The sequence below is a fragment of the Halichondria panicea genome, chromosome 16, assembly GCF_963675165.1.
Source record: "Halichondria panicea chromosome 16, odHalPani1.1, whole genome shotgun sequence".
In the NCBI taxonomy this organism is placed as follows: domain Eukaryota; kingdom Metazoa; phylum Porifera; class Demospongiae; order Suberitida; family Halichondriidae; genus Halichondria; species Halichondria panicea.
The window spans coordinates 5,784,139-5,810,767 of record NC_087392.1 but is presented as its reverse complement, the minus strand read 5'-3'; the positions used below and the strand labels follow the sequence as shown (position 1 = coordinate 5,810,767).

General features: G+C 46.0%; 7 protein-coding genes across 12 annotated transcripts; 5 read left to right on the top strand and 2 right to left on the bottom strand.

The window, feature by feature from the left end:
- The first annotated feature begins 20 nt into the window (after positions 1 to 20).
- On the top strand, positions 21 to 8,591 carry LOC135350605 (uncharacterized). 3 transcript variants are annotated; one of them, XM_064549464.1, is made up of 21 exons: positions 21 to 201; positions 646 to 711; positions 1,066 to 1,179; positions 1,239 to 1,289; positions 1,348 to 1,376; positions 1,423 to 1,542; positions 1,594 to 1,612; positions 1,668 to 1,728; positions 1,776 to 1,858; positions 1,902 to 2,003; positions 2,078 to 2,150; positions 2,194 to 2,308; positions 2,363 to 2,425; positions 2,471 to 2,522; positions 2,580 to 2,651; positions 2,747 to 2,778; positions 2,836 to 2,917; positions 7,010 to 7,132; positions 7,297 to 7,389; positions 7,541 to 7,728; positions 8,383 to 8,591. In XM_064549464.1, exons 1-21 carry the CDS (start codon positions 85 to 87, stop codon positions 8,513 to 8,515), a joined length of 1,788 nt encoding a protein of 595 aa, XP_064405534.1. In that variant the 5' UTR covers positions 21 to 84; the 3' UTR covers positions 8,516 to 8,591. The 3 variants fall into 3 exon arrangements, with proteins under 3 accessions (XP_064405534.1, XP_064405533.1, XP_064405532.1); XM_064549463.1 differs by having other exon boundaries at positions 22 to 201; positions 1,342 to 1,376; positions 1,671 to 1,728; XM_064549462.1 differs by having other exon boundaries at positions 22 to 201; positions 1,342 to 1,376.
- Positions 2,926 to 6,860, top strand: LOC135350604 (uncharacterized). The gene is made up of 3 exons (XM_064549461.1): positions 2,926 to 4,764; positions 5,385 to 5,658; positions 6,007 to 6,860. Exons 1-3 carry the CDS (start codon positions 3,535 to 3,537, stop codon positions 6,747 to 6,749), a joined length of 2,247 nt encoding a protein of 748 aa, XP_064405531.1. The 5' UTR covers positions 2,926 to 3,534; the 3' UTR covers positions 6,750 to 6,860.
- Positions 8,564 to 10,248, bottom strand: LOC135350608 (bis(monoacylglycero)phosphate synthase CLN5-like). The gene is made up of 2 exons (XM_064549467.1): positions 9,934 to 10,248; positions 8,564 to 9,477 (listed from the first exon to the last, which is right to left on the bottom strand). The coding sequence occupies exons 1-2, from the start codon at positions 10,189 to 10,191 to the stop codon at positions 8,761 to 8,763; spliced, it is 975 nt and encodes a 324-aa protein (XP_064405537.1). The 5' UTR covers positions 10,192 to 10,248; the 3' UTR covers positions 8,564 to 8,760.
- A 28-nt stretch (positions 10,249 to 10,276) lies between these two features.
- Positions 10,277 to 12,115, top strand: LOC135350607 (sterol-4-alpha-carboxylate 3-dehydrogenase, decarboxylating-like). Its single transcript, XM_064549466.1, has 7 exons — positions 10,277 to 10,460; positions 10,513 to 10,671; positions 10,808 to 10,954; positions 11,002 to 11,130; positions 11,282 to 11,418; positions 11,471 to 11,573; positions 11,621 to 12,115. Exons 1-7 carry the CDS (start codon positions 10,434 to 10,436, stop codon positions 11,948 to 11,950), a joined length of 1,032 nt encoding a protein of 343 aa, XP_064405536.1. The 5' UTR covers positions 10,277 to 10,433; the 3' UTR covers positions 11,951 to 12,115.
- Positions 12,016 to 19,538, bottom strand: LOC135350603 (sterol regulatory element-binding protein 2-like). Its single transcript, XM_064549460.1, has 17 exons — positions 19,337 to 19,538; positions 19,093 to 19,276; positions 18,684 to 18,935; positions 18,167 to 18,264; positions 17,041 to 17,222; positions 16,466 to 16,577; positions 16,281 to 16,405; positions 15,706 to 16,071; positions 15,522 to 15,650; positions 14,688 to 14,817; positions 14,498 to 14,637; positions 14,215 to 14,365; positions 13,933 to 14,145; positions 12,708 to 12,994; positions 12,502 to 12,651; positions 12,248 to 12,364; positions 12,016 to 12,199 (listed from the first exon to the last, which is right to left on the bottom strand). Exons 1-17 carry the CDS (start codon positions 19,503 to 19,505, stop codon positions 12,137 to 12,139), a joined length of 2,868 nt encoding a protein of 955 aa, XP_064405530.1. The 5' UTR covers positions 19,506 to 19,538; the 3' UTR covers positions 12,016 to 12,136.
- Positions 19,539 to 19,707: 169 nt separating this feature from the next.
- On the top strand, positions 19,708 to 21,165 carry LOC135350600 (sequestosome-1-like). The gene is made up of 4 exons (XM_064549459.1): positions 19,708 to 20,005; positions 20,094 to 20,192; positions 20,246 to 20,808; positions 20,867 to 21,165. Exons 1-4 carry the CDS (start codon positions 19,831 to 19,833, stop codon positions 21,032 to 21,034), a joined length of 1,005 nt encoding a protein of 334 aa, XP_064405529.1. The 5' UTR covers positions 19,708 to 19,830; the 3' UTR covers positions 21,035 to 21,165.
- A 125-nt stretch (positions 21,166 to 21,290) lies between these two features.
- LOC135350597 (nuclear transcription factor Y subunit gamma-like) lies at positions 21,291 to 23,431 on the top strand. 4 transcript variants are annotated; one of them, XM_064549452.1, is made up of 9 exons: positions 21,291 to 21,505; positions 21,576 to 21,674; positions 21,736 to 21,924; positions 21,982 to 22,053; positions 22,116 to 22,229; positions 22,290 to 22,391; positions 22,440 to 22,544; positions 22,737 to 22,796; positions 22,854 to 23,431. In XM_064549452.1, the coding sequence occupies exons 1-9, from the start codon at positions 21,338 to 21,340 to the stop codon at positions 23,367 to 23,369; spliced, it is 1,425 nt and encodes a 474-aa protein (XP_064405522.1). In that variant the 5' UTR covers positions 21,291 to 21,337; the 3' UTR covers positions 23,370 to 23,431. The 4 variants fall into 4 exon arrangements, with proteins under 4 accessions (XP_064405522.1, XP_064405521.1, XP_064405520.1 ...); XM_064549451.1 differs by having other exon boundaries at positions 21,775 to 21,924; positions 22,737 to 23,431; XM_064549450.1 differs by having other exon boundaries at positions 22,737 to 23,431.
- Positions 23,432 to 26,629: the final 3,198 nt, after the last annotated feature.

Genomic DNA, 26,629 nt, shown 5'->3' with positions numbered 1-26,629 from the left:
TAGAGCAGACTCATAAATAATAGCCGCCTTTTTTGAGCTAGCAACCAAGGGGGGCGTGGCTGCTAAGAAGCAAGAAGACAAGCAATGGAGGTGTTTGAGTGTGCTAGTTACAGGAGATACCGGACCAGGGCCACTAGTCTGAGCTATGAGCAAGCCAAGGACCACCTCTCTGTATGGTTGGGCTCCACACACACTCAGCCTGTACGTGAGGAACACTATGCAGAGCCATGAATAGCTCTAGACTGGAAACCACTCCCCTTCTCTCGGGAGAAAGGGACTGGCAAGTTGCCGTGTTGAGAGTTGTCCCAGTGCGTGAGGAATGTCACGCTGCCACAAGAATGTATACGTCACTAATACTCATGTGCCACCGCCCACACGCTAACTATTACTGCACAAAATATTACAGGCCTCGAGTATAAGTACATTCACTGGCGGTCTGTTATCGAGGCTGAACTAATATCACCCACGAATTACGCATTTTGTGGTTTGTTCTAATTGCATTCCAACAGGACAACTCTCAACACGGAAACTTGCCAGTCCCCAGAGCCCAGAAGCGAAGGGAGTGGTTTCCAGTCTAGAATAGCTCTAGGCTATTTAATGTATATGCCCTGTACAAATGGTCTATTGTTGTACTTTTCATTACAGGTGTGTGCTTTATTGCAAGCGCTGGTGATTCGTTGCTCACTACATCATTTGTCATATCTCTGGACAGTAAGTGTTTGTACCTCTTCACAACAGTTAGTACTAAAGTCTATTTGCGTTGAGATCAACCACGGAAGTTATGTGGTCGATTATGGCTTCATTATTTTATGTGGTGGACAAGTATGCCTGGGACTTCTACATGGAAAATGCTAACTTTTAGCTGGTTGGAGCTTACCAGCTCTACAGCATGTAGATAGAAGCGCTTTTTAACAAGGATTCGAATGGTATATGAAACTTTGAAAGTATGACAAAGTTATGACAACTTTATGAAGGTCAAACTCAACACAATAGACTCTACCTACACATGCACCATGCACTGTTTGTACCTATGCAGTACTATACTAGTGCATGTCCCTACTGCAGGCACTGGAGGGTGTAGGACACAGGGACCTACTGAGCATGTTACACAGATCCCCTCTCTCCACTCCAGCTAGTAGGGAGGTCAGCTCTAGACTGGCTAGATCAACCATTCCTCAGGTGTGTGTGTGTGTGTGTGCCTCTACCCTATAGCACATAATAATGAACAACATGCACAGAACAAGATGTTGTATAGGGCCACCAGTACTGCCATCAATACAACACCACAGGTACCACCACAGTCAGTGTACCATTCATGATAACGAACCTGTTATTATCTAGTTGCAGTTAAACCCGCCACCAAGGCCATGCACAAGGTACATACAGTATGTCCATGCATTGTAACAGTAATACACCACACAGATTATCTCGCCCACTCTCCTCTCCACACACACCCACACAACTCATCACACACAACACATCACGAGTCCAAACACCAGCCAGGCGTCATATGGACTTTGACCCCCCACTCTGTTTAAGAAGGTACTTATCAAAACATCTGTCCTCTGTGAAACTATTGTGCCTCCTTTACAGAACAATCCCCTCTGACATGGTGAGCTCCTGTATATGGAAGACCAACGTTTTATCCACATACACACACACTATAGCAGGAGACCTTACCTTCACAAGTGCTACACTTTGTAACCTGGTTTAGAGAGCTTCCACAAGGTACCCAATGCGTGGGCGTATGTGTATGCTAATATTCTCGCTTGCAGACTGGCAGGCACAAGAAGTGCTGCAGTTAGTGGTGTCTAGTCTGGACAGTCAAGAGCTCTACACACTAGCAACCCTCCTAATGGTACTATTAATACTGTGTGAGATTACAATAATTGTCTTTGCAGTCTCGACAGTTCAGAGACTTTGTGGCCCACCTCCCCGAGGAACTGGTTATCAAGGTGATGACCTATGTACCAGCCAAGGATATTCTTCGGAGCTGCTGCCTTGTACGTTAGTCTCTCATTTTTATGAGCTCTATACATGTGTGTGTGTGTGTGTGTGTGTGTGTGTGTGTGTGTAGGTGTCTAATGCTTGGAGGCTAGTGTGCAGCACTGAGTGTGTATGGAAGGTCAAAGTGTGCCAGAGGTCAATGGGTGAGTCTATTCCTCTGGTCTGCAGTGCTCATAGTGTGTGCAGGTCTCCCACTAACCAACTGCATCTCTTGGAAGGATCTCTATTTGAATGATCTTCGTCTGCGCAAGAACTGGGCACGTGGAGTGTGTACTAGCAGAGCTCTAGAGCACTCAAGCAAGTAAGACCTCATAATCATAATAAGTAGTCTATAGTCTACAACACATGTCCACAGAATGTTGTGTGTTCAACTGAGGGACGATTATCTAGTAGCAGGAGGTACTGACAAGAGTGTAAGGTACAGTAGACTATTCATTGTTCCTAGCTCTCCTCCTGTACACAGGTTGTGGAAGGTGTCCACTGGAGAGTGTATTAGTAAATGGATGGGTCATTCCGTGAGTTAAACCAATACATTGTATAGCTAGCCTACTATAATGTGTTTCCCTACACAGAGGTCTGTCTGGAGTGTATGCTTCTATGGCAAGAGTTTTGTTATCAGTGGTTCTGGTGATCACACCATCAAGGTATTGATTATAGGAGCCCCCCTCTCCTTGTGTGTGTGTACAAACCATGATTGTGTATTTTGATAGTTTATTGATCAGTTTCAATTCCTGTTCAGATATGGAACACTAGGACTGGTGTGTGTGAGAGGTGGGCTAGTTGTGCTCCACACTATAATCACTGAGTGGTGTGTGTGTGTGTGTGCAGGTCATTGCATGGTCACAGTGGGTCAGTGTGGGCACTCAAGCAAAGAGGAGAGTTACTTATATCAGGAGCTCATGATAAAACGGTACATGCAGGACACACTATAATAATTATGATGGCAGGAATGTGGCAATACTTTATTAGTGCACTTGCAACAGAGAATTGCCTAACAGCAAAACCACAATAATATTTAGATAATTAGCCTAAAACCCTAAACCTCTGGGAGTGGCTTAGTGGTTAGGGTGGTGGCTTCGTAGATCATTATTATTGTATGATAGATAAGGCATGGGTTCGATTCCCTCTTGGGGGACTTTTCTTCATTTCTTTAAAGTAATTTCCCTAACTTTTGAATGCATCATACTCTCAAGTAAATAATCAAGTTGGGGCGTCACCCGGTTTCTGTGAAACTTCGAACCGGGTGATGACCCAACTTTCCCTTTTTGGTATAAGAGAGGATTTCTCAGGTTGCTACTTTTATGGAGTTGAAGTGCAGCCAATAATATTAAACCAGTGGTGTGTGAATGAGGTGTTCACGGTTGGCTGCACTTCATTGTAAGTACATGTATTGTATATCCCATTATCTACCACAGCATTAGCTCAACCCACTATGCTCAAGTCATTTCCTGCATTTAATGCAATTAGTACTAGTGATCTTATAGAGATTGGTGTGAATAGCTAGCTACACTGCACTAGTAGCTAGTTATGGAGTGTCCTTTGACTGTGTACAAGATTGAAGGAGTGGACTTCTCTTGCGAGGATACAACGCATGGATGTTTCTACTATTCCAAGGCCTGCACTGGGAGCCTGGCTGGCCTACCTTGCACTGTCAAGCAGATTGATAAGAGTTTATTGAATGCTACAGCCTCTCATGATGTGATCCAACGCTATGCAGATTATTGTTCCAAGATATTCACTCTGAGGCATCCACACATAGTCCTATTCCTAGGTCTCTCCTATAAGACACCAGCCAGTGTGGCATTAGTCACTGAGCTACTACCAATAACCCTGGACCAGGTTCTCAAGGTCTACAATCGGCTCCCTGATGAGATACATTACTCCCTACTGAGGGATGTGTCCCTGGCCCTGGCCTACCTCCACTCTCTGGACCCCAACATATCACACGGAGAGTTGTGTGCTAATAATGTACTACTCACTGGGGATATGACGGCTAAACTGTCTGATATTGCCATCCCTTTTGTACTCCAGTTATCACCAGCTGAGAGGAAAAGAGTGGGAGCACTAGCGCACCTTGCACCCGAGCTATTGCTAGACTCTGCTAAACTATCCACCAAGATCGATTGCTTTGCATTTGGTGCTCTCGTTGTACACATTTTGAGTGGCAAGTATCCTGAGAGCCTATCATGTGACCCCAATGCTGACCACCCATTGGACGGAGTGAATACAGAGCACCCTCTGGCCAGCCTTGCATTGCATTGTCTCAGTAAGGTCCCTGAGTTACGACCAACCAGTGCACAGATTGTAACCATGGTTACAGAGCTAATGCTACAGTTCCCTAGTCCTTCATTCGAGCGTCGAGTTGAACTATTGAACCGTGCTATGAAAGTGAATCAGTCGAGGAAATCCAGTTCAGACAAACCGAGATCTGTTGAACGCAAGGACAGCATTATCACATTGTCCAATAGCATTGAAATAGAGCACCTCAAGCTACAGATAGAAGAGCTTCAAGTGGAGAATCGTGGCCTCCGTACGTCCATTAAGAAACAAGCGAATGTGATTAGTGCACGAGACCAAGAAATGGCTGCTAAACTGATGGCCAAGGATCAAGAGATTGTGTCTATTCAGCAAGAAATGGGAGCACTAGAATCAAGCCTCTCCTCATACAAGGCCACCATTGCAGTCAAGGAGTCCTCACTGAGTGGCCTGGGAAACCAACTCAAACACCTGCAGGAGTACATTGCCAGCAAACATGAGGTAAGTGGCAGGATGTACTGTGTCCTGCGTCCTGTGTCTATACAGAGGATTTCAGGTTGGTTGGCAGAAGTTAGAACTTGAAAGTGCACTCAACCATGACCATACACCATATGTTTCTTTTGTAATTGGTGGCCAGGGTTGACTGCACATCAACTTTTAACTTCCAGCCAACCTGAAATCCTCTGTACATTAGGGATATGTGTACTGTACTTAAAAGTTCTAAAAGCAAAAGCAGAAATGCTAGACTAATTGACCTCATGCTTGTAGATTAGTGTACAGAGCCTATAGTGTGGTCCCACTGTGTACACTGTAGCTAGTGTACAGAGCCTATAGTGTGGTCCCACTGTGTACACTGTAGCTAGTGTACAGAGCCTATAGTGTGGTCCCACTGTGTGCACTGTAGCTAGTGTTGGCATATGTTTTCTCTAATAATGCATTAGTTGAGGTGTACTGTCCATGATGTGCTTGGGGAAGTGATGTGTTTGTTTATATCACCTGTTGTCTCTGAAACCATTATCATGTTGCTCATAAGAGGTTTCTTAAATAGACTTTCACACACACACAACACACACACACACACACACACACACACACACACACACACACACACACACACACAGGCTCACCTTTTAAGCCCACAGGCTAAGTTCCATTGGAAGCAATTATCTGGATTGCCTCAAGCCATGATCTTTGCTCAAGCGGTGCGTGTAGGAGGTGTGGTCTACTTTGGCAGTGGGACCACCACTATGAGTGAAGGGGAGCGCTGTAAGATGTTCTCCTATCATCTAGCCACCGACCAATGGAAGTCTGTCGATAATTGTCCTGTGGTTGGCTTTGGTATGTCCAACTTCATGGATCAGCTCACACTGGTAGGAGGAGCCTATGAGAGTACAGGTGAGTAGCTACTGTACTGTACTAGTGTCCATCCCGCCACTATATTGACCAGTGTACTATCCCGCCACTATATTGACCAGTGTACTATCCCGCCACTATATTGACCAGTGTACTATCCCGCCACTATATTGACCAGTGTACTATCCCGCCACTATATTGACTAGTGTCCATCCCGCCACTATATTGACCAGTGTACTATCCTGCCACTATATTGACCAGTGTACTATCCCGCCACTATATTGACCAGTGTACTATCCTGCCACTATATTGACCAGTGTACTATCCCGCCACTATATTGACCAGTGTACTATCCTGCCACTATATTGACAATATCTACTCCCACTACAGGAGAAGCTGATGGTAAAGTGCCCTACTCTCTGACTGGAGATGTCCACACATTCGATGACTCTACAGGAGATTATGACACCTCTCTGCCTGGCATGCCCACTCCTAGACTACTGCCTACTCTCATCACCTATTCCTCCACTCTCATTGCTTGTGGTGGGGTGGTCCTGGACGACAAGCATGATATCTGTGTCCGCTCTGTAGAAGTGTATTCCAGTGAGAGTAGTCAGTGGTATAGAGCAGAGCCCCTCCCTCTGGCTGTCACCGGCATGTCTTATGCCACTATACACAACCATTGCTATCTACTGGGAGGATTCACAGACACTGATTTTGATCATCCCACTAAGCGTGTGTTTGGTGTTCCCTTACAACGCCTTGTGGAGGAAGCTCTTACACATAGTCGCGGCTTTGCTAGTAGTGGAGCTTCAGCTTTGGATAGCCCAACTCCCAACCTATGGCAGAGGGTCCCTGATGCACCACGCTATGCTGCCACTGCCACAACTATTGGAGGCTGTCTAGTAGCAGTGGGTGGCAGTGATGAGAGCTTGGAGCACAAGTCTGGAGCTCTACACGCTTACTCTCCTCTGAGCCATGAGTGGCTTCGTATGGACGATATCCCAGTCAAGTGCTTCTCTTGTGCAGTGGTGCGACTGCCAGGGTCTGAACTAGCTCTGATTGGAGGAATGGGGGAAGATGATGAAGAGCCTCTCATGACCGTGTACAAAGGGCGACTGACATTGGACTAATGAACCCGTGTACTCTATAATAATAGCTAGTGTTAGTTTAATGTGTCACTCATTTCTCATCAATCACTGTACACATGTTCTCATGTTCAATAATTATTCTACAATTGTTCAGTAATTGATGTGTTGGCAACAATGTACCACAACCCACTACCCACATGACCTGATTATTGATCAGTATTGTCCCCCTCATGCAGGCTGTACTGATCAGTATTGTCCCCCTCATGCAGGCTGTATTGATCAGTATTGTCCCCCTCATGCAGGCTGTGTTGTGGGATATTCGAGGATGTGTACTATCCAAGAGACTGTTGGGACACGGTGGTGGTGTGTTTGGAGTGGAGCTGGACAGCAATGGACACACAGCATTCACTGCATCAGGAGATAAGGTCATCATCACAATGTCTGTGGCTATACTACCTAGCTGTTGATTGTGACCTCCATAAACAGTGTTCATTCAGCCAGCCTAACTGTAAACAACATTCTTTGATTGAGCCTAACAAATCCAAATGTGTTAAATATTAATTAAGTGGCTTATGTTATGTATATGCAGAGTATTCGGCAGTGGTGTGTGAAGAGTGGAGAGTGTGTGAGGGTGACCGCCCACACAGGCAGTGCCCCTGTACTGAGTCTACACTGGGACAAGGTAATCACACACACACACACACACAGCACACCATATTAATTGTAGCACTACCAAACAACTGCTAAATGCATCTTTTAGCTTTGAACTTAGACGTTCCTAACACAAGTTGTGAACAATCGAACGTTAGCTCTGGGTATACATTCTAATGCAGGGCTATCTAGTGTCTGGGTGTGGGTCTGTTGTCACTCTGTGGACTGGTGCAACATTAGAGCGGCTGGGGGAGTTCAAAGGTCACTGTGAACGAGTGGAGTGTGTACAGTTGAGGGTTAGTGGTCCAAAAGTCGGCACTATCCTGAGCGGAGGTCAAGACGGGGTCATCAAGTACTGGGACATTAAGAGGTGTGCAATATATCTAGCCATACAGATGGGAGGTTAAAGAATTTCTGAGCTTAGAAAGAGACCTTTCATTAATTATTAAAACCCAACATTTCATTTTCAGCCTTGGACCATGATGGTATGGCCGACAAATACTTTAAATATGAATTAACTTTGATAACACCATTTCTAAGCTATCAGAAAATCAGTTGATGATTCATTATGGCAGCTAGAGTCCCCAACCATTGATTAAAGAATCACTACAGTGTGTAGACTAGTGTAGGAGCCTATAGTGTGGTCCCACTGTACATGCGTAGTGTACGGAGCCTATAGTGTGGTCCCACTGTACATGCGTAGTGTATGGAGCCTATAGTGTGGTCCCACTGTACATGTGTGTATGGAGCCTATAGTGTGGTCCCACTGTACATGCGTAGTGTACGGAGCCTATAGTGTGGTCCCACTGTACATGCGTAGTGTACGGAGCCCATAGTGTGGTCCCACTGTAGGAGCCTATAGTGTGGTCCCACTGTACATGTGTGTACGGAGCCTATAGTGTGGTCTCACTGTACATGTGTAGTGTACGGAGCCTATAGTGTGGTCCCACTGTACATGTGTAGCTAGGTTGACTATAATAATTTCATGTGTTATATTTAATTCTGGTCTTGTGTGTGTGTGCAGTGGGCGTTGTATTCGCACTCTGACTGGAGGGAACGGGAAACTGTCATCGCTAGTGTGGGATGAGGTGCATGTCATCAGTGCACACCAGAGCAGCAGCATCAAGCTGTGGGACTTCCATCCCACTCAACACTAGCACATTAACTCATTATAAGTGTACGTTTTGTTTTGTTGACAATAAATATTTACATAAAAATTTGGAATATTTCAAACGCTGTCAATCAAGATACAGCGCGCATAACCTAGTAATATTAAAGTCTAATATCTCAGACTATAACCCTAGGATAAATAGTACAATGTCGTGACATTAAGTGTACTAGCACAAACCATATACAGCTGTAATTATGCAGCCAAAAAATGATTATGTAGTTCTATCAAAAGTCAGTTAGGTGCTTTGAATGGCTCATATTCGTAGCTCAGTTTGACGTGAGGTTTCTTCATTGGAAGGTGCCAATATCCAGCGTTATAGTACAAGTAAAACTCATCCTTCAAGTAGAGGAAATCAAATATTTCCAGAAGACTCTCGACAAATTTGGGAGTCGGTTGGTGGGCTTGGAAATAACTGTAAAATGTCATTATTTCTGCCGCTAGTGTTTGGTTGCCCTGGGCTCCAAATATAGTCGTATCGTTACCAAGGTAACGAGGTGCATCAGAATAAAGGGTGATATAGGTATAGTTTGCTCCTGATTTCCCGGGAAGATAGTTGGCTCCAAGTCGACTCATCTCCTGAAATACACGAACAACGTAACTAGCACAATCAAACGGATGAAACCATAGCGATCCATTCGTGTCAGAAACTCTCCATGTCTCATAGAACAGTCCAGTGGTATTGTCCTGGAGAATATACTTTGCCAATTGGTTAAACTGTGTCCCACTCAACAAAGCCACTTCCTCTAGTGTTCCATTTTGTCTCCAATGGTTGTCGTCTATCCCTGGATATAAGCAAGCAGCACCTTGATTACACCACAGTGGGTCTGGATGGTCAGACACCGTATGGGGGAACGTGCAGTTAAACAACTGGAACAATTCGTACCACTCTGTCGTATAGTTCAATCCTGTACTCTTGCTACGGAAGCCAATCGCATCATGCATGATCTTCTGCACGTGTGTGTGTGTGTGTGTGTACAACACATGATTCATTGTAGTTATGAGGTGCTGCGTATATACATGTAAAACAGCTACTAAAATTATAACACCATTATTTTATATTTAGGCCACTCCAAGTGACACTCCAAGTGACACTCTGGTTCTGGTCCTGAAGTTTTTCTAATTGCATGTGGGCGGGCGGCTTTTCTCGTTATCAATTTCACCTTATGAACTCATTATTTTGCAAATGAATATCATTATCACACTATTTTGTGCCACATGGACCATTCTGCGCATGCGTAGTAGATAGAAATCCAAGAATAAAATATGATGCGGGGCGGTGGACCAGAAACCAGAGTATCACTTGGAGTGGCCTTATGTCAAAGTTAGCAGAAAACAGCTAGCTAGGCCTGATCCTGACAAAGCACACACTTACATTCTTCCCTAACACAATTAACTCTGACTCACAAAGTTAGAGAGGAGGTCTCCAAACTTGAACTCCCAGACTGGAGCTTTGAGCACAAACACTTGAATAGTGTCATTGTCAGCCATGGTGGGGATGTAGCCAGCTTTGAAGCCAGTGGGGCAGAATGCATATTGTGCCTTGCAGTAAGAGTTCGACAAAGATCGGCTCTGATACCTCCTGTATGGTACTGGCCATGAGGTACTCACGCAGGGAGACAGGAACACACACAACACCACCAACACGCGCACACAGACAGCCATCTTGTGCACAGAGTCTGTCTTGTGCAAGTGTCGTCACGCCCACTCTCTTTTAGTCATGTGTTTAACATGTTTATGCTGACTCAACAATAAAATGGGGGCGTGGCAGATGGATCATCAGAGAAAGTCTGCCATCACCCCATCATGCGCTATGCCCCATGTAGTACGTATGTACATAGGCTGATCATGCTTAGCAGCTTCTGATGATAAGGTAGAGACTGAGTGGAGATCAAGTGACTGTGAAGATGCCTATAGCCACGCGGAGTAGGAAGGTGAGTGAGCATTAGCTCTCATTATTCATGTCCATGTGAGTTCCCTCACTAGAGCAAGAGTTGCACTGTAGTGGGAGGATGTGGTTTCCTGGGTCGCCACATGGTAGAGACTCTACTAGACAGAGGATATCATGTCAACGTATTTGATATACGCAAGACTTTTGACAGCGATCAAGTCACATTCTTTATTGGTGATCTGTGCAACAAAGAGGTAGCTCCACCATATAAGTATGTGTGCAATGTCAACCCCCCCCCCACTATCCTCCACCCACCCCCCACTATCCTCCATCACCCCTCCCACTATCCTCCACCCACCCCCCACCCCCACTATCCTCCACTCTATACAGGATTTGCTGGTGTCTCTGAGAGATGTGAGTGTAGTGTTCCACTGTGCCTCACCATCTCCAGCCTCCAATAATTGCGACCTCTTCCACAGGGTCAATATTGAGGGTACTCGCAGTCTAATACAGTGTTGTAAAGAAGCTGGAGTAGCAGTAAGTGTGTGTTGACCTTTGTGCTCTCTCTGTATATGTGTGTACAGAAGCTAGTACTAACCAGCAGTGCTAGCGTAGTGTATGAGGGGAAGGATATAAAGAACGGAACAGAAGACCTGCCATACGCAGTGCAACCTATGGACCCATACACTGAGACCAAGATTCAACAAGAGAAGGTGATGTGTTCCACCCTACCCTACAGATAGTACTGTACACACCCCAACCTCCCCTTCCTCAATGCAGATAGTACTGTACACACCCTAACCCCCCTTCCTCAATACAGATAGTACTGTACACACCCGGCCTAACCCCCCTTCCTCAATACAGATAGTATTAGAGGCCAGTTGTGATAAGCTGCTCACCGTGGCAGTAAGACCTCACGGCATCTTTGGACCCAGGGACCCACTCTGTATACCCACCATTGCACAAACTGGCAAGGCTGGTAAAACAAGGTTCATTATTGGGTAAGTTGAAACACCACTGCTAGTACTATTGCAGTGTGTTCTGTTTATATAGGGATGGCACTAACATAGTGGACTTTACGTATGTTGTGAATGTCGCCCATGGTCACATAATGGCAGCGGAGGCTCTAACTACAGACTCTCCACTCCCGGGAAAAGTGCGCCATGCAATAATATACTAACACTTCATGATTATTCTATACAGGCCTATTTCATCACTAATGATGCTCCCCTACCATTCTGGGACTTCATGTCACGTGTTCTGACTGGCCTCCATTATCCTGCCCCAGTGTACCATCTTCCTTATTGGCTCGTGTACACTCTAGCCCTACTACTCCAGTTATTAGCTTGGTGTGTGTCTCCCATCACCACTCTGACCCCAACCTTCACTCCAATGAGAGTAGCACTGGCTGCCACTCACCATTACTACAGCTGTGACAGAGCCAAGAGGGACTTTGGCTATAAACCACTCGTCTCTTTTGATGAGGCTCTAACCAAATCTCTGGAACATTTCAGTCATCTAAGAAGATCATAGTCGGCCATGCATGCAGCTACACTGTACATGTGTAGATCGATAGATGTAATTTTTTAGTTAATAAGTTTTCAATGGTTCAAAAGATATGCTATTAGTGGTTGCCATGTTATCAGACAAGTTTTACAGTAATTACTATCAATAAAAATGAATACATGTTCAAGACTATTTACAAAGAGTTCAGTTAGTTCAGACACTGGTAGGTACCAAGGAGGGTCCAACAGATGTCACCATTTTATTAGAGGGCGGCTCCTAATAGAGGGGTATCACATAATACACACCACACACAAGTGGGCGTACCTTGGTGGCCAGTGCTCTGCGTCTCAGCTGCGAGTATCCCACATCACCAAGCAGAGCTTGTACAGTGACTGGATTAGCACCAGCCAACAGTTGATAGCAACCCTTGTACATACGCAGCTACATAGACAAAGCATAACAGCAATTAACACAAACACTATAACAAATTGGACATTTTGAACACAAAGTACAGGTCTCTCAAAGATCTATTAAATCAGCTGATAAGCGCAAGGCTTATAGTACACTGTGGGGGGTACCTGTGAGACTCCCGCTGGTAATAGTTTGACAAGTTTAGTAAGTGTCTCCAGATCTTGATAGTAGCCATTGCGTACTCCCTGTGACCCCCTTGTTTCCCACAACAACAGACGAACACCAAGTAGCCAATCAGTGGCCAGCAATAGACCGAGCTGTAGAGAGGGCGGACATCTTGTTACTAGTGAGCATGCTCAGCTTAAAGACTCACTCTGTATAACTGGTTCTCAGTAGAGGAGAAGTTGTCATGCAGTAGCTCAGAGACAGAGGCAGATAATGAGTTAGAGGTCATGGCCATTAGTTGCACGAGTACATCCACTGAACCCCCTCTCTTGTGTGTTACAGCAGTCTTGAAGGCTAGTTGTAGAGTAGAGGGTACAGCAGTCTCATCACCAGGTACACCCTCCACTATCGGGTAATAGGCCCGAGGGTCTCCCCCGGATAACCAACCACACGCCACTAGGCCCACACACGACCACCACTGAAGAGCAGCAAAGCCTGTACACGCAACACCTCACTTGAAATGTAAACATAATTATTAACAAAGTCCACCAACTAGCTACAGTGTACACAGTGGGACCACACTATAGGCTCTGTACACTAGCTACAGTGTACACAGTGGGACCACACTATAGGCTCTGTACACTAGCTACAGTGTACACAGTGGGACCACACTATAGGCTCTGTACACTAGCTACAGGGTTCACAGTGGGGACCACACTATAGGCTCTGTACACTAGCTACAGTGTACACAGTGGGACCACACTATAGGCTCTGTACACTAGCTACAGTGTACACAGTGGGACCACACTATAGGCTCTGTACACTAGCTACAGTGCACACAGTGGGACCACACTATAGGCTCTGTACACTAGCTACAGTGTACACAGTGGGACCACACTATAGGCTCTGTACACTAGCTACAGGGTTCACAGTGGGGACCACACTATAGGCTCTGTACACTAGCTACAGTGTACACAGTGGGACCACACTATAGGCTCTGTACACTAGCTACAGTGCACACAGTGGGACCACACTATAGGCTCTGTACACTAGCTACAGTGTACACAGTGGGACCACACTATAGGCTCTGTACACTAGCTACAGTGCACACAGTGGGACCACACTATAGGCTCTGTACACAAGCTACAGTGCACACAGTGGGACCACACTATAGGCTCTGTACACTAGCTACAGTGCACACAGTGGGACCACACTATAGGCTCTGTACACTAGCTACAGTGCACACAGTGGGACCACACTATAGGCTCTGTACACAAGCTACAGTGTACACAGTGGGACCACACTATAGGCTCCGTACACTAGCTACAGTGCACACAGTGGGACCACACTATAGGCTCTGTATCCTAAGTCTACATACTGCAGGTCAATTATTATAGCATTTCTGAAGTGTTGTATTGAAACAGCATGCAGACCTGAATCATATGCTTGAGTCAATGCTGTTAGTTCCCCTTCTTGTTTGGATAAGAGATGACTATTGAGTTCTTTAGAGACTGCTAATGTCCACTTGAATGCAGTATTAGCTGACTCTAACACAGCAGTTGATGGTTCCTTGACTAGCAGACCATTCAGAGTATCACACAGCAGTGTCTTACAGAACCCCCGAGACACAGAATATAGGGGAAGAGCTGTGTGTGTGTGTGTGTGTGTGTGTGTGGGTGGGTGGGTGGGTGGGTGGGTGGGTGTATAAGACCTACCTGCTTCTCCTCTAAACAGTCGAGTTCCCAGTTTGACCTCTGACCTCCAATCCCCACTATCAAGGTAGGCACAGCCTTCAGGAGACCACACCCACTTCAGCGGAGACAACCCTCCAGGGCTTAAACTTCGGAAGGCATGCAAATAGTACCTCTGTACAAATAATTATAAAGAGATCATAAAACTTGCACACACTTTTAGAAATGGACCATTGGACCATAATTATTGTATCCACTATCAACACAAGTTACTGAGTCAGAGTTACCAATGATCTTGTAGTCTTACCTTGAGTAGTGGTACACTGTACATGTGCAGAGCCAGACTGAAGTAATGCTCTGGTTGAGGAGATCCTGCTGACTCAGCAAAGTTGAGGGCATTGAGTGCAAGGTACAGGTCTAGTCCACGCAAGCCACGCCCACTGGTAGCTGTGAGGGGGCGGGGTCACACACACACACACACATACACATGTACTCACAGGCGGTGTTGATCTGTTGCATGAGATGGTAGGTATGGGACAGACTGAGCGATGATACTCCTTGCTTCCTGTCTCCAGATCCACACAAAAACAAGCGTGCCAATGACACTGCCCATTGACCTAGCATCATCTATAGAGAGAGTGGGCGGTGTTACTGGGCATGCTCAGTAGAGAGGGGAGTGGGCGGTGTTACTGGGCATGCTCAGTAGAGAGGGAAGTGGGCGGTGTTACGGGGCCTGCTCAGTAGAGACTAGCCTCGATTCCAGGCCGATTAAAATACGGCCTGGTACCTATTGCAGGGGTGATAGTGCGCATGCATTAGTTTATTCTCCAGAATCTGGGGAATCCCCTTTTTCTTTCTCTCATCTATTTTCTATCTTTGTACATCAGCTTAGCTCTCTATTTCGTTGTTCCAGAAGGCTTTCACACTAGTCTAAAGCCAGTCAGGATGTCTTACCTTGGATCTGTACAGGCTATGGGAAGTGTATGGTGCCTCAAACTGCTACTTACGAAGACAACCCGGCTATAGGACCATCCTAGACGTAGATGGGAGCCTCTTCTGTCTTAAAACTAGTGTTCAAGCCTTCTAGACCAACGCAATAGACGGCATAAGCCACAGCTTTACAGAACTCAGTCATAGAGATAAAGTATTACGGAACATATTTTTAGTAAACGGACTAATTTCCTGTGTAATTTACTAAGGTTTTACGTTCGTAGTACGATTACCCATATTCTGGGTAATTTGAAGCGCATGCGCACTATCACCCCTGCAATAGGTACCAGGCCGTATTTTAATCGGCCTTGAATCGAGGCTAAGTAGAGACTATACTGTACCTGGAATAAAAGGTGAGAAAACAAACTCCACAAGAGTCCAAAGGTCAATCCAAGGTACGTTGAGGGAAGGCGACGTCCAATCACATCGCAGCATTTCTCCAGACACTCTTGAGCACTAGTAAACTCTCCCTACAATATACACACACTCACAATCAGTTATTAGCATTATATTATGATCACTCACATTCTGCATATCTCTCTCAGCTTGTTTCCTGAGTCTCCAATAAGCCACCGCTTGTTTAGAGCCACTGACATGTGATGGTGTTGCCTTGAGAGTCAACCAACCAAAGGCTAATAGCACTAGAGCAGCTCTGAGTAACCACAGGCCCCAGAGTAAGGCCCAGTCACTCTCCATGGCTGTATCAAGGGAGCTCAGTGACCGACTATGATGAGCTTGCCTGGGTCCATTCATCATGAGAGAGGAAGGGTTGAGAGTAAAGACTGCTAATAGCAATACAACCATGAGATACTGCGGAGCACCACGTTGTAACAACAGAGAGAGATTGCCAGCACGAGAGTTAGGGCTCGGCTCATGACTCATCATTTCATCCTGCAAGAAGGAAGCTGTTAGACACACACAGCGAGTAGGTGTAAAGTAACTACTAATCGCGACTACGAGAATCTGATATAGCCCAGGGCTTTCCAAAACTGTACACCATCCCAATCAATTAGTTAATCAAACAAGACAGGTCGCCCTGTACCCCCCCCACACACACACAGGGGGTGGGGTGGGTGGGGGGTAGTGGAGAGTGGACTTACTGAGAGATAATCATCAGCAGAGGAGTGTCCAGAATCCTCAGACTCATGGCTCTTTGGAGAGATGAGACTAGTGTGCGGTGTGGCAGGGGGACTACTGAAGCTGGGCATCCTAGGCTTGTGTGTGGCTACAGTGTGGGGGGGAGACTAGAGTGAGCCCCTGTGATTATCCCACTCTGATTAATCACCTTTAGTCAGAGCTTCTTTGAGCTGCTTATTCTCTGCCTCCAGTCGAGTTATAGTCTTCTCAAGATGTTCAATGAAGTCAATCGTTTTCTGAAGTACAGCACTTTTCTGGAGCTGAAAGAGAAGTCAAGTTGAACATTTAATAATGTGTACAAAACTAGATACATGTTTCTGGGACTCTTTCAGCTGCCATAACTTGAATTCCGTGGATCCAATTTTATGATATTCTGAAAGCTTAGAAAGAGACCTTGTGACCGAGTTTTTTTCTTTTGACTAGATTGAATACAAACTCCTTATATAAACATTGCCGGCCTCTGGTAGTATTTATTGTAGACAAATGAACCGCACTAGTAGAGCTGTAGTTAAAGATGTTAGTTTCATACATACCTTCTGTTCAATAAACAATCAATGAAATGGTGTCGTCACACTTCATATTTGAAGAAATTGCCGTGGCAAATTCTGGCACATCATCTTTCTAAGCTTTCAGAAAATTAGAAAATTTTGAAGAGAAACGTATCCAATAAATACAACTACAGCAATATTAATACACACAACACAACACTGTGCATGCACTCACTCTTTTGCTGTCCTTGCAGTTTCTGGCCACCTTGTTTCTGAGGACACCAATTCTGTCGTTGATGCTGCAGCGATATTTCTTCTCAATGAGGTTGTGTACTTTCCTCTTGTCCCCCTCAAACACAGGCCCATCCTCCAGTGGAGAAGGCGGTCCCTGGCTGGTCACCAAGGAAGGCTTGCTGTCTGCATGTACACACACACAGTATGAGGCTTGCTGTGCACACACACAGTATGAGCCTTGCTGTGCACACACACACAGTATGAGGCTTGCTGTGCACACACACAGTATGAGGCTTGCTGTGCACACACACAGTATGAGGCTTGCTGTGCACACACACACAGTATGAGGCTTGCTGTGCACACACACACAGTATGAGGCTTGCTGTGCACACACACACAGTATGAGGCTTGCTGTGCACACACACAGTATGAGTCTTGCTGTGCACACACACACAGTATGAGTCTTACTGTGCACACACACAGTATGAGGCTTGCTGTGCACACACACAGTATGAGGCTTGCTGTGCACACACACACAGTATGAGGCTTGCTGTGCACACACACAGTATGAGGCTTGCTGTGCACACACACAGTATGAGGCTTGCTGTGCACACACACAGTATGAGGCTTGCTGTGCACACACACACAGTATGAGGCTTGCTGTGCACACAGACACAGTATGAGGCTTGCTGTACACACACACACAGTATGAGGCTTGCTGTGCACACACACAGTATGAGGCTTGCTGTACACACACACAGTATGAGGCTTGCTGTGCACACACACACACAGTATGAGGCTTGCTGTGCACACACACAGTATGAGGCTTGCTGTGCACACACACAGTATGAGGCTTGCTGTACACACACACAGTATGAGGCTTGCTGTGCACACACACAGTATGAGGCTTGCTGTGCACACACACAGTATGAGGCTTGCTGTGCACACACACACAGTATGAGGCTTGCTGTGCACACACACAGTATGAGGCTTGCTGTGCACACACACACAGTAGGAGGCTTGCTGTGCACACACACAGTATGAGGCTTGCTGTGCACACACACACACACAGTATGGCAGTGTACACGATAAGAGTTAGGGTGAGGGTACAACAGAGTCAAACTCACCAAAGAGAGGAGGTACTGGGTTGGGCATCACAACACTGCTAGCAGGACTAACAGCAATCATGGCCGGGGAAGACAGACCAGAGGATGAGTCATTTACTCTGTGCCAGGGTGTATAATATAAGGACGCGTGGAAACAATGGAGTGGCTCCTAGGGACGCGTGGAACAATGGAGTGGCTCCTAGGGACGCGTGGAAACAATGGGGAGTGGCTCCTAGGGACGCGTGGAAACAATGGAGAGTGGCTCCTAGGGACGCGTGGAAACAATGGAGTGGCTCCTAGGGACGCATGGAAACAATGGAGTGGCTCCTAGGGACGCGTGGAAACAATGGAGTGGCTCCTAGGGACGCGTGGAAACAATGGGGAGTGGCTCTTAGGGACGCGTGGAATCAATGGAGTGGCTCCTAGGGACGCGTGGAAACAATGGAGTGGCTCCTAGGGACGCGTGGAACAAGTTCTGTACCAACAGGCTAATGAAGGGCTAATCACAGATACTTGTATAATGTAGCTAATGTGATACCTGCTGACTGTGTTGGGTCGTTGCTGCTGTTGTTGTTGGGGTGGAGGGGGTGAGAAGTTGTACCCCCCAGACTGCCCCCCCTCAGTCATCAGAGGGGAGGTGACAGATGTCTGACCTTGCTGGGAGATGGTGGCTATTTGTAACTGGTTCTTGAGGATCTCTGTCTTGAGTAGTGTCTGTTGAAGCTCAAGCAACTTCTGTTGTTGAAGTTTCTGTTGACGTTCCAAACGCTGTGTCTCATGCAGTAACCATCTGTGTGTGTGTGTGGGTGTGTGTGGAGGGTAATGTATGTGTGTATGTGTGTGGGGGGGGGCAATGTATGTGTGTGTGTGTGTGTGTGTGTGTGTGTGTGTGTGTGTGTGGAGGGTAATGTATGTGTGTGTGTGTGAGGGGGGGTGTGTATACTCACACGTCCATTCCAGCAGTGTTATTGAGCCCTGCATTCATATTGGCCATTGATTCATTACTGTGCATGGGTCCACTGTTTGGGCCTGAGCTCTGAATACCCGTCATAGGGTCCAATGAATCCAGCCCATCCAACTGTCCATTGAATAATGAGCTCCACTCTGACGCGTTTATACCACCAGTCAATTCTGCAGTGGCAGTGTGTGTGTGTGTGCTGTGTGTGTGCTGTGTGTGTGTAGCTAATGTACCTGACAGACTCTTGTCGTCCATGTCCAGAAAGCCAACTAGGTCCATATCATTCACTGGTAACTCTTGACTTGAGCTTGTGCAGAGTAGCGGCAATGTCTCAGCCTCGCACTTAATACCATAACCGCCTGACATAATGTCTTTCGATTCTCTTCGCTTCACTTTCTTCATAAAGTTAATTAATCATCCTATTTACTGCACGTGAATTGCAATATCAGGAGATTGTTGGAGGGGATTTCCCTGACCAGCCACGCCCTCAGACAAAGATGACGCCACGATTGCTCATAATTTTTGCAAATTCAGCAATTTTATTAATAGCCAAAAGTGACGTAATGTATGCGCGTTGTATAATAATGGCATGCGCAAAGTTGATGTGTAGCAAACAGTGCAAAGTGAGTCAGTATACACGCAGCAAATCAGTGCCTCATATAAACAGCGACAATTCGCTCTATTAAGTCCAGTAAACCTTAACAAGAGATCCAAGAAGAACAAGAAAATGTCAGTTAGCTTCAAAGCATTTTTATATGAGCGCTCCTGGCGTGGAAATCCTGTGGAAATTCGACGTTTCAATGTCGACCAAGATGTCTCGACCAGCTACACCTACCTACTGCAAAAACTGACTCAAGTCTTTCCAACAGTTACCACTGGAAATGTCTCCTTGGCATGGACTGGTAGGTGGTTAAGTGCTTCCATGCATGCACTATATTCACTGACTTTATCTCACTTTCAATTATTATGTACTACTCTTTCTTCATGCAGACAGTGATGGTGATATGATTGCAGTCTCCAGTGATGAAGAGCTTGTTGAAGCTCTTGGACAATTCGATGGAGGACTTTTCAAACTTTACCTGCTGAAAAGTAAGCGCATTATTGTGAGGATGACTATTGCATGTATATATTAACCTATACAGAGAATACACCAGAGAGCACTGCTACTGATGGTTCTACTGCAGCTGAAGAGGAAAAACCAACTGGTTGTCAACAGCAGAATGGTCCCAAGTGCCACTGGGGGGTAGTGTGTGATGGTTGCAGCGGCCCCATCCTGGGAGTCCGTTACAAATGTCTGGCATGTGCTGACTATGACCTGTGCTCGGTTTGTGAGGGGAAAGGAGTTCATGTTGACCACAACATGATTACCATTACCGAGCCACGCTCACGGGGGCCACGGGGACCCGGAGGAGGCTGTCCTTTTGGAGGCCAAGGAAGACCTGGCTGGGGGAGATGGGGGAGACCAGGATGTATGCCGTCTACAGCAGGCTTCCCACCGATGTGGGGCGCTGGCCTAGGCAATGCTGGACCTTGTGGTGGGGCAGGTAAAGGACCTGAACCAACTGAACAAACAGAGGAGCAAAAGAGAGCTCAAATCCGCAATATTGGTCAAGCTGTGTCTAATTTCCTTCTACCCTTTGGAATAAAGGTGGATGTGGATGTGACTGGAGAAGAAAAGAAAACAGAGCCTGCTTCTGGAGAACCTGTAAGTTTTTAGTGTAATAATTACAAGCGTGGTTTTCACTGTGCTTCCCTCTAAATAGGCTGCTTCCCCTGAGGTGTCTGCTGAAGTGATTGAAGCAGCGCTGACTCAGTTGAGGTCCATGGGTCACTCTGATGATGAGGGTGGGTGGTTGACAGAGCTAGTCAAGGCCAAGGGAGGAGACATCACTAAAGTATTGGATGCCCTCCACTTCACAGAGACTGACTGAAACTGAACTATGACTATAATTATGAACGAACATTGAGTGTAACAAAATAATGTAGACAATAATTATGCTGCTTTTTACAATTAAAATGAATACGCCAACATAAACATGAAAAATATCAATGCTGTGTATAATTGAGGTCATAGAAAGTGAATACCACATATACAACACCACATGTAAGTATACTATAGGCAATAATTATATTCACATTGTACTAAAATTAATATTCATTAGCTTCGATTACAGGCCGCTCAAACGTCTAATGCGGCGGCAATTGATGTTAGTGGCCGCGGTGTACGAACAACAATGGATCCCCAGGAACAAGCTGTCAGTGATAGCCCTCTACTCCCTCTAGTACCGCAGGCCACTCCATTACTCTTCCCCCCACCACCTTCAGAGTCATCCATGATGACTGGCATGACTAGTCAACCTGTTGTCTTACAGAACCAAGCTGCCCTCATCACCCCCACACAGGTACCACACACCACACACCTCACACAGTCTGGGCCGGCTGCCCACTCATGATGTTTTACACTCCACACAGGTACCGCCCACCACATACTTCACACACACATCCTCACAGTCGGAGTTGCCCACTCATGATGTCCTACAGAGCCAAGCTGCCCTCATGACCTCCACACAGGTACCGCCCACCACACACACACACCCTCACAGTCTGAGCTTCCCTCATGACCTCCACACAGGTACCGCCCACCACACACCCCTCACACACACCCTCACAGTCTGGACTATCCACTCATGCTGATGGTAGTGTGTTCATCTCTGTGCCAGTGGCAGCACTACCCTCTACCCTCCCTTCTCCCATTCCAATCACTACTAAACTGGACACATTCTGGACTGACCAGTTATCCTGTGTACAGCATGTGTCTGACGTAAGCTCAACACCACCTGTATAGTGTGTGTGTGTGTACGTGTGTGCACGTGTGTAGGATCACTGGAAGACACCAGAGTTTCCTCTGGCCAGAATCAAGAAGATAATGAGAATGGATGAGGACGTTAGAGTAAGTATTGTACCCCCTAATGATATAGACCCCCCACACTCATGATTATACCCCCCATGTAGATGATTAGCGCTGAAGTGCCTGTGATGTTCTCTAAAGCAGTGGACGTGTTCATTTCAGAGCTCTCTATAAGAGCGTGGCATATCACAGAAGAATCTAAGAGAAGAACCATTCAAGTAAGACCACACTGAGTACTCTGATACCGTCACTCTCTATTTGTGTGTGTATGTATGCAGTGCAGTGACATTGCCATGGCCATCACCAACAATGACATGTATGATTTCCTGATTGACATTGTCCCAAGGGAAGAGATTCAAATGAAACAATCCAAACCCCAGGTCAGCACACACTCCCACTCTGTACATATCCTAACCCCCCTGATGTAGAGTGGGGAGAGTCTTCAGCTGCTGCCACCAGATCTATTGCAGTTGTACATACAACACTTTGCTGCTACTGCCAGTGGAGAAGAGGACACCAGTGTACTGCAAAATGTGAGGGGAATCCCCTGTTGTGTGTGTGTGTGTGTGTGTGTGTGTGTGTGTGTTGTGTGTGTGTGTGTGTGTGTGTGTGTGCGCGCGCGCGCGCTCATGGATTGTTACCAATAATTGTTTTGTGCCCCCCTCCCACACACACACACCCTCCCACACAAACACACCCTCCCACACACACACACCCACCCACAGCAACTTCAGATTCTCCAGCAACTCTTGCAAATCCAACAACTTCAAGAACAACAAGAACAGGTACCAACACATCCAACTACCCTCACACACACACACGCCCACACACACACCACACAGGGCCAGCCGCCCTCTCCACCAACTGCAATGAGTGGTATCACTTCAACAGGATCTATTCTAGACACACAAGTTCTGCAAACCTCAGACACTCGAGAAATAACACACGAAGTTCTAGAGCAGTTGCGACAACATGTGGCCTCAGGAAACTATGACTCAGGTCTACTGGAGGGAGCCTATCAGTCCCCAATGGATCATACAGAAGGAGAGGCTGCAGTGCTGGGCCCGGAGTATCAGTCCCCAATGGATCATACAGAAGGAGAGGCTGGAGTGCTGGGCCCAGAGTTTGTTGAACCAGCTATGGATATCGACTCTCTAACACACCAAGTGCTGCACTCTGTCCACCCAATGTCCATGGCCAGTGATACACCAATCGTTCATGTGCCAGCAGAGTTTGGGTTAGAAGAGCCTACCCACCCTCCTGCAATGGTAGCCTTCAGCTCTACCCCTCTCAGACTCACTCATATTCACGGTGGAAGCTCTCTTGTTCAACTAACTAACCCTAACTCTAATCAATAGAACACTAGATCTCTATTTATTAATTAGGTTTGTACGTCTGTCAAGATAAATTTTGTAAAACACCCCCCTCCCAGTTGATACCAAACAACATAGACGAGTTTAGCATTTTTCAAAAACCACACAAATAATAATTAATTTTTAGTCCACCACGTACTCGCACTTTTACAACGCAACAAAACACTTTTTTCTTTTTTTTTCACTTGACCCTTTACCAGACACACTCACACGCAATATGGAGACGGCTGGTGAGGAAAAGCGTTCACTTGTCCTTCCCTCTAGGAGCTTCCACAAGGCTGGATATCGGGTGGATACTCACCCAAAAGGCCAGCAGCAATGGATCACGAGGCAAAGAGCATCGCAGCGAGTACAAGTGAGTGGCTAGTCATGATCAAAAGTGGACCACCTAGTATAGTGTATAGGCTGTTTTAGATGACTGGCATTCAATATCTGCTAATAGATATCATTACTAGTGATCAAACTATACAGCCTCTGTATCAAATGCATCCATTGCTACACATTTGTTGACCCGTTACTTCATTGCGTACAGTGATGGAAAGCACGAGAGGGGCGGAGTCAGTGACAAGTTGCTATGACAATATATGATGGAGGAATTACAAGGTGACACTGTGGAGTTTGCGGACGACCCATTGGACGTTTTGGACTGCAGATAAAGGAACACAATTAAGAAATAGTGAGTACTGCCGCGTGCAGAGTGTGACTCTTTCCCCCACCAAAACTGTGATCTGAGCATGTCATGTGATAGGCCTTGTCTAGAGCTACAGAATGCATCTCTTAGTTTTGCTTTTTAGTGAAGTTATGACCTCCCGAAAGTTGCTTGAATTATGGAGGAAGCATTAGTTTTCGTGCTAATTGAGAGGCCATAACTTGTGATGTGTAGTAGCTCTTTGATAGTGCATAACATTGTACATCCATCCAATTTTTGCAGCTCTTTTTTATCTGGTAGTGAGTGAGTGGTATAATTGTTGTCTCGCTTGTTAGATTCGTGAAGGTCAGTTGGACTTGTTCCCTCTGTTGGATTCTCTGGCTAGAGACGGAGGATGACCAAACATCCGCTCAACTGGAGGAGCTGAGGGAAATGGTCAACAGTGTCCTCAAGAGATTCAAGAAAGAGGTAGAGACATTAACCACACTATGAGTGTGTGTGTGTGTGATCCAGTAGTCCATTCCACTGTTCCATTCCATCGATTCAAGATACCCGTGTGTGTGTGATGACCTGCTTCCCTCTTACACTTGTGTGTGTGTGTGTGTGTGTGATGACCTGCTTCCCTCTTACACTTGTGACACTTGTGTGTGTGTGTGTGTGTGTGTGTGATGACCCGTCCCCTCATACACTGTGTGTGTGTGTGTGTGTGTGTGTGTGTGTGTGCATGTGATGACCTGCTTCCCTCTTACACTTGTGACACTTGTGTGTGTGTGTGTGTGTGTGTGATGACCCGTCCCCTCATACACTGTGTGTGTGTGTGTGTGTGTGTATGTGTGTGTGCATGTGATGACCTGCTTCCCTCTTACACTTGTGTGTGTGTGTGTGTGTGTGTGCATGTGATGACCTGCTTCCCTCTTACACTTGTGTGTGTGTGTGTGTGTGTGATGACCCGTCCCCTCATACACTGTGTGTGTGTGTGTGTGTGTGTGATGTGATGACCCGCCCCCTCATACACACACAGGACCATGATAAGTCATGATGCTGATCAAAGACAGTGGGAGGAAATGCACTTGAGAAAAGGATGCATCATTTGATATTTTGATGACTCAAGCCGACGCCCATCAGCCCGCCCACTCATGTCCAAGGCCTCATTGGGGAGGACGGACAATATAATTATTATACTGAACAGTTTGAATCAAATTGCTATTAGTTTTTTTTTTGTGAATGATTAATGTCTAGGTAATGTAGTCTCATGAATCAGCCGCCCTCCTCTGCCTCCTAAGAATAGGGCTTTACCTCGAGATATTTATACTAAATAATGGTAAAGATCGTTAACAAAACATCTAATATTAACTCAATTGCCCTCATGTGAAGATTTGATGACCCTTTACCAGACACGCTCACACACAAGATGGAGACGGTTGGTGAGGAAAAGCGTTCACTTGTCCTTCCCTCTAGGAGCTTCCACAAGGCTGGATATCGGGTGGATATTCACCCAAAAGGCCAGCAGCAATAGATCACGTGGCAAAGAGCATCGCAGCGAGTACAAGTGAGTGGCTAGTCATGATCAAAAGTGGACCACCTAGTATAGTGTATAGGCTGCTTTAGATGACTGGCATTCAATATCTGCTAATAGATATCAATACTAGTGATCAAACTATACAGCCTCTGTATCAAATGCATCCATATATTGCTACACATTTGTTGACCCGTTACTTCATTGCATACAGTGATGGAGAGCACGAGAGGGGCGGAGTCAGTGACAAGTTACTATGACAACATATGATGGAGGAGTTACAAGGTGACACTGTGGAGTTTGCGGATGACCCATTGGACGTTTTGGACTGCAGATAAAGGAACACAATTAAGAAATAGTGAGTACTGCCGCGTGCAGAGTGTGACTCTTTCCCCCACCAAAACTGTGATCTGAGCATGTCATGTGATAGGCCTTGTCTAGAGCTACAGAATGCATCTCTTAGTTTTGATTTTTAGTGAAGTTATGACCTCCTGAAAGTTGCTAAAATTATACATTTTTTCTGGGGGGAGTGTTAGTATGATTACTACTACTAGTGAGTGAGTGGTCTAATTGTTCTCTCGCTTGTTAGATTCGTGAGGGTCAGTTGTTCCCTAGCTCTGTTGGATGCTCACACTGAGGACGAACGTACTTGTACAGCACAATCAATTTAAGAAACAGTGAGTATCGCTGCATGCAGATCGTGTGCATGTGACTCTACCCTTACCTGAACTTTGATCTGAGCATAATTATTATAATTATGACGGATGTTTTGTGTGGAATAGTCGGCTTTTTATGCTCTGTACTCCTTGTGTCTCCTATAATAGGTTTCCACATATCGTGGTGTTCCAGGTGCATGTGTTCACTACATGCACAGTCACTATATACAGAGCCTTGATAAATTACGCTTTTTTAAACCATTATTAAAATCTGCCAAAAAAATTAATGTGACTCATATTATACCATATAGCGCGAAATGTTCGAGGCACTTATATTTCGTGGATTGGCCTCTAAAAACCATTTCGTTGCACAATGTTCGCGGAATGACTGCTTACCAGAAGCCACGCCTTTAAATATTTGCAC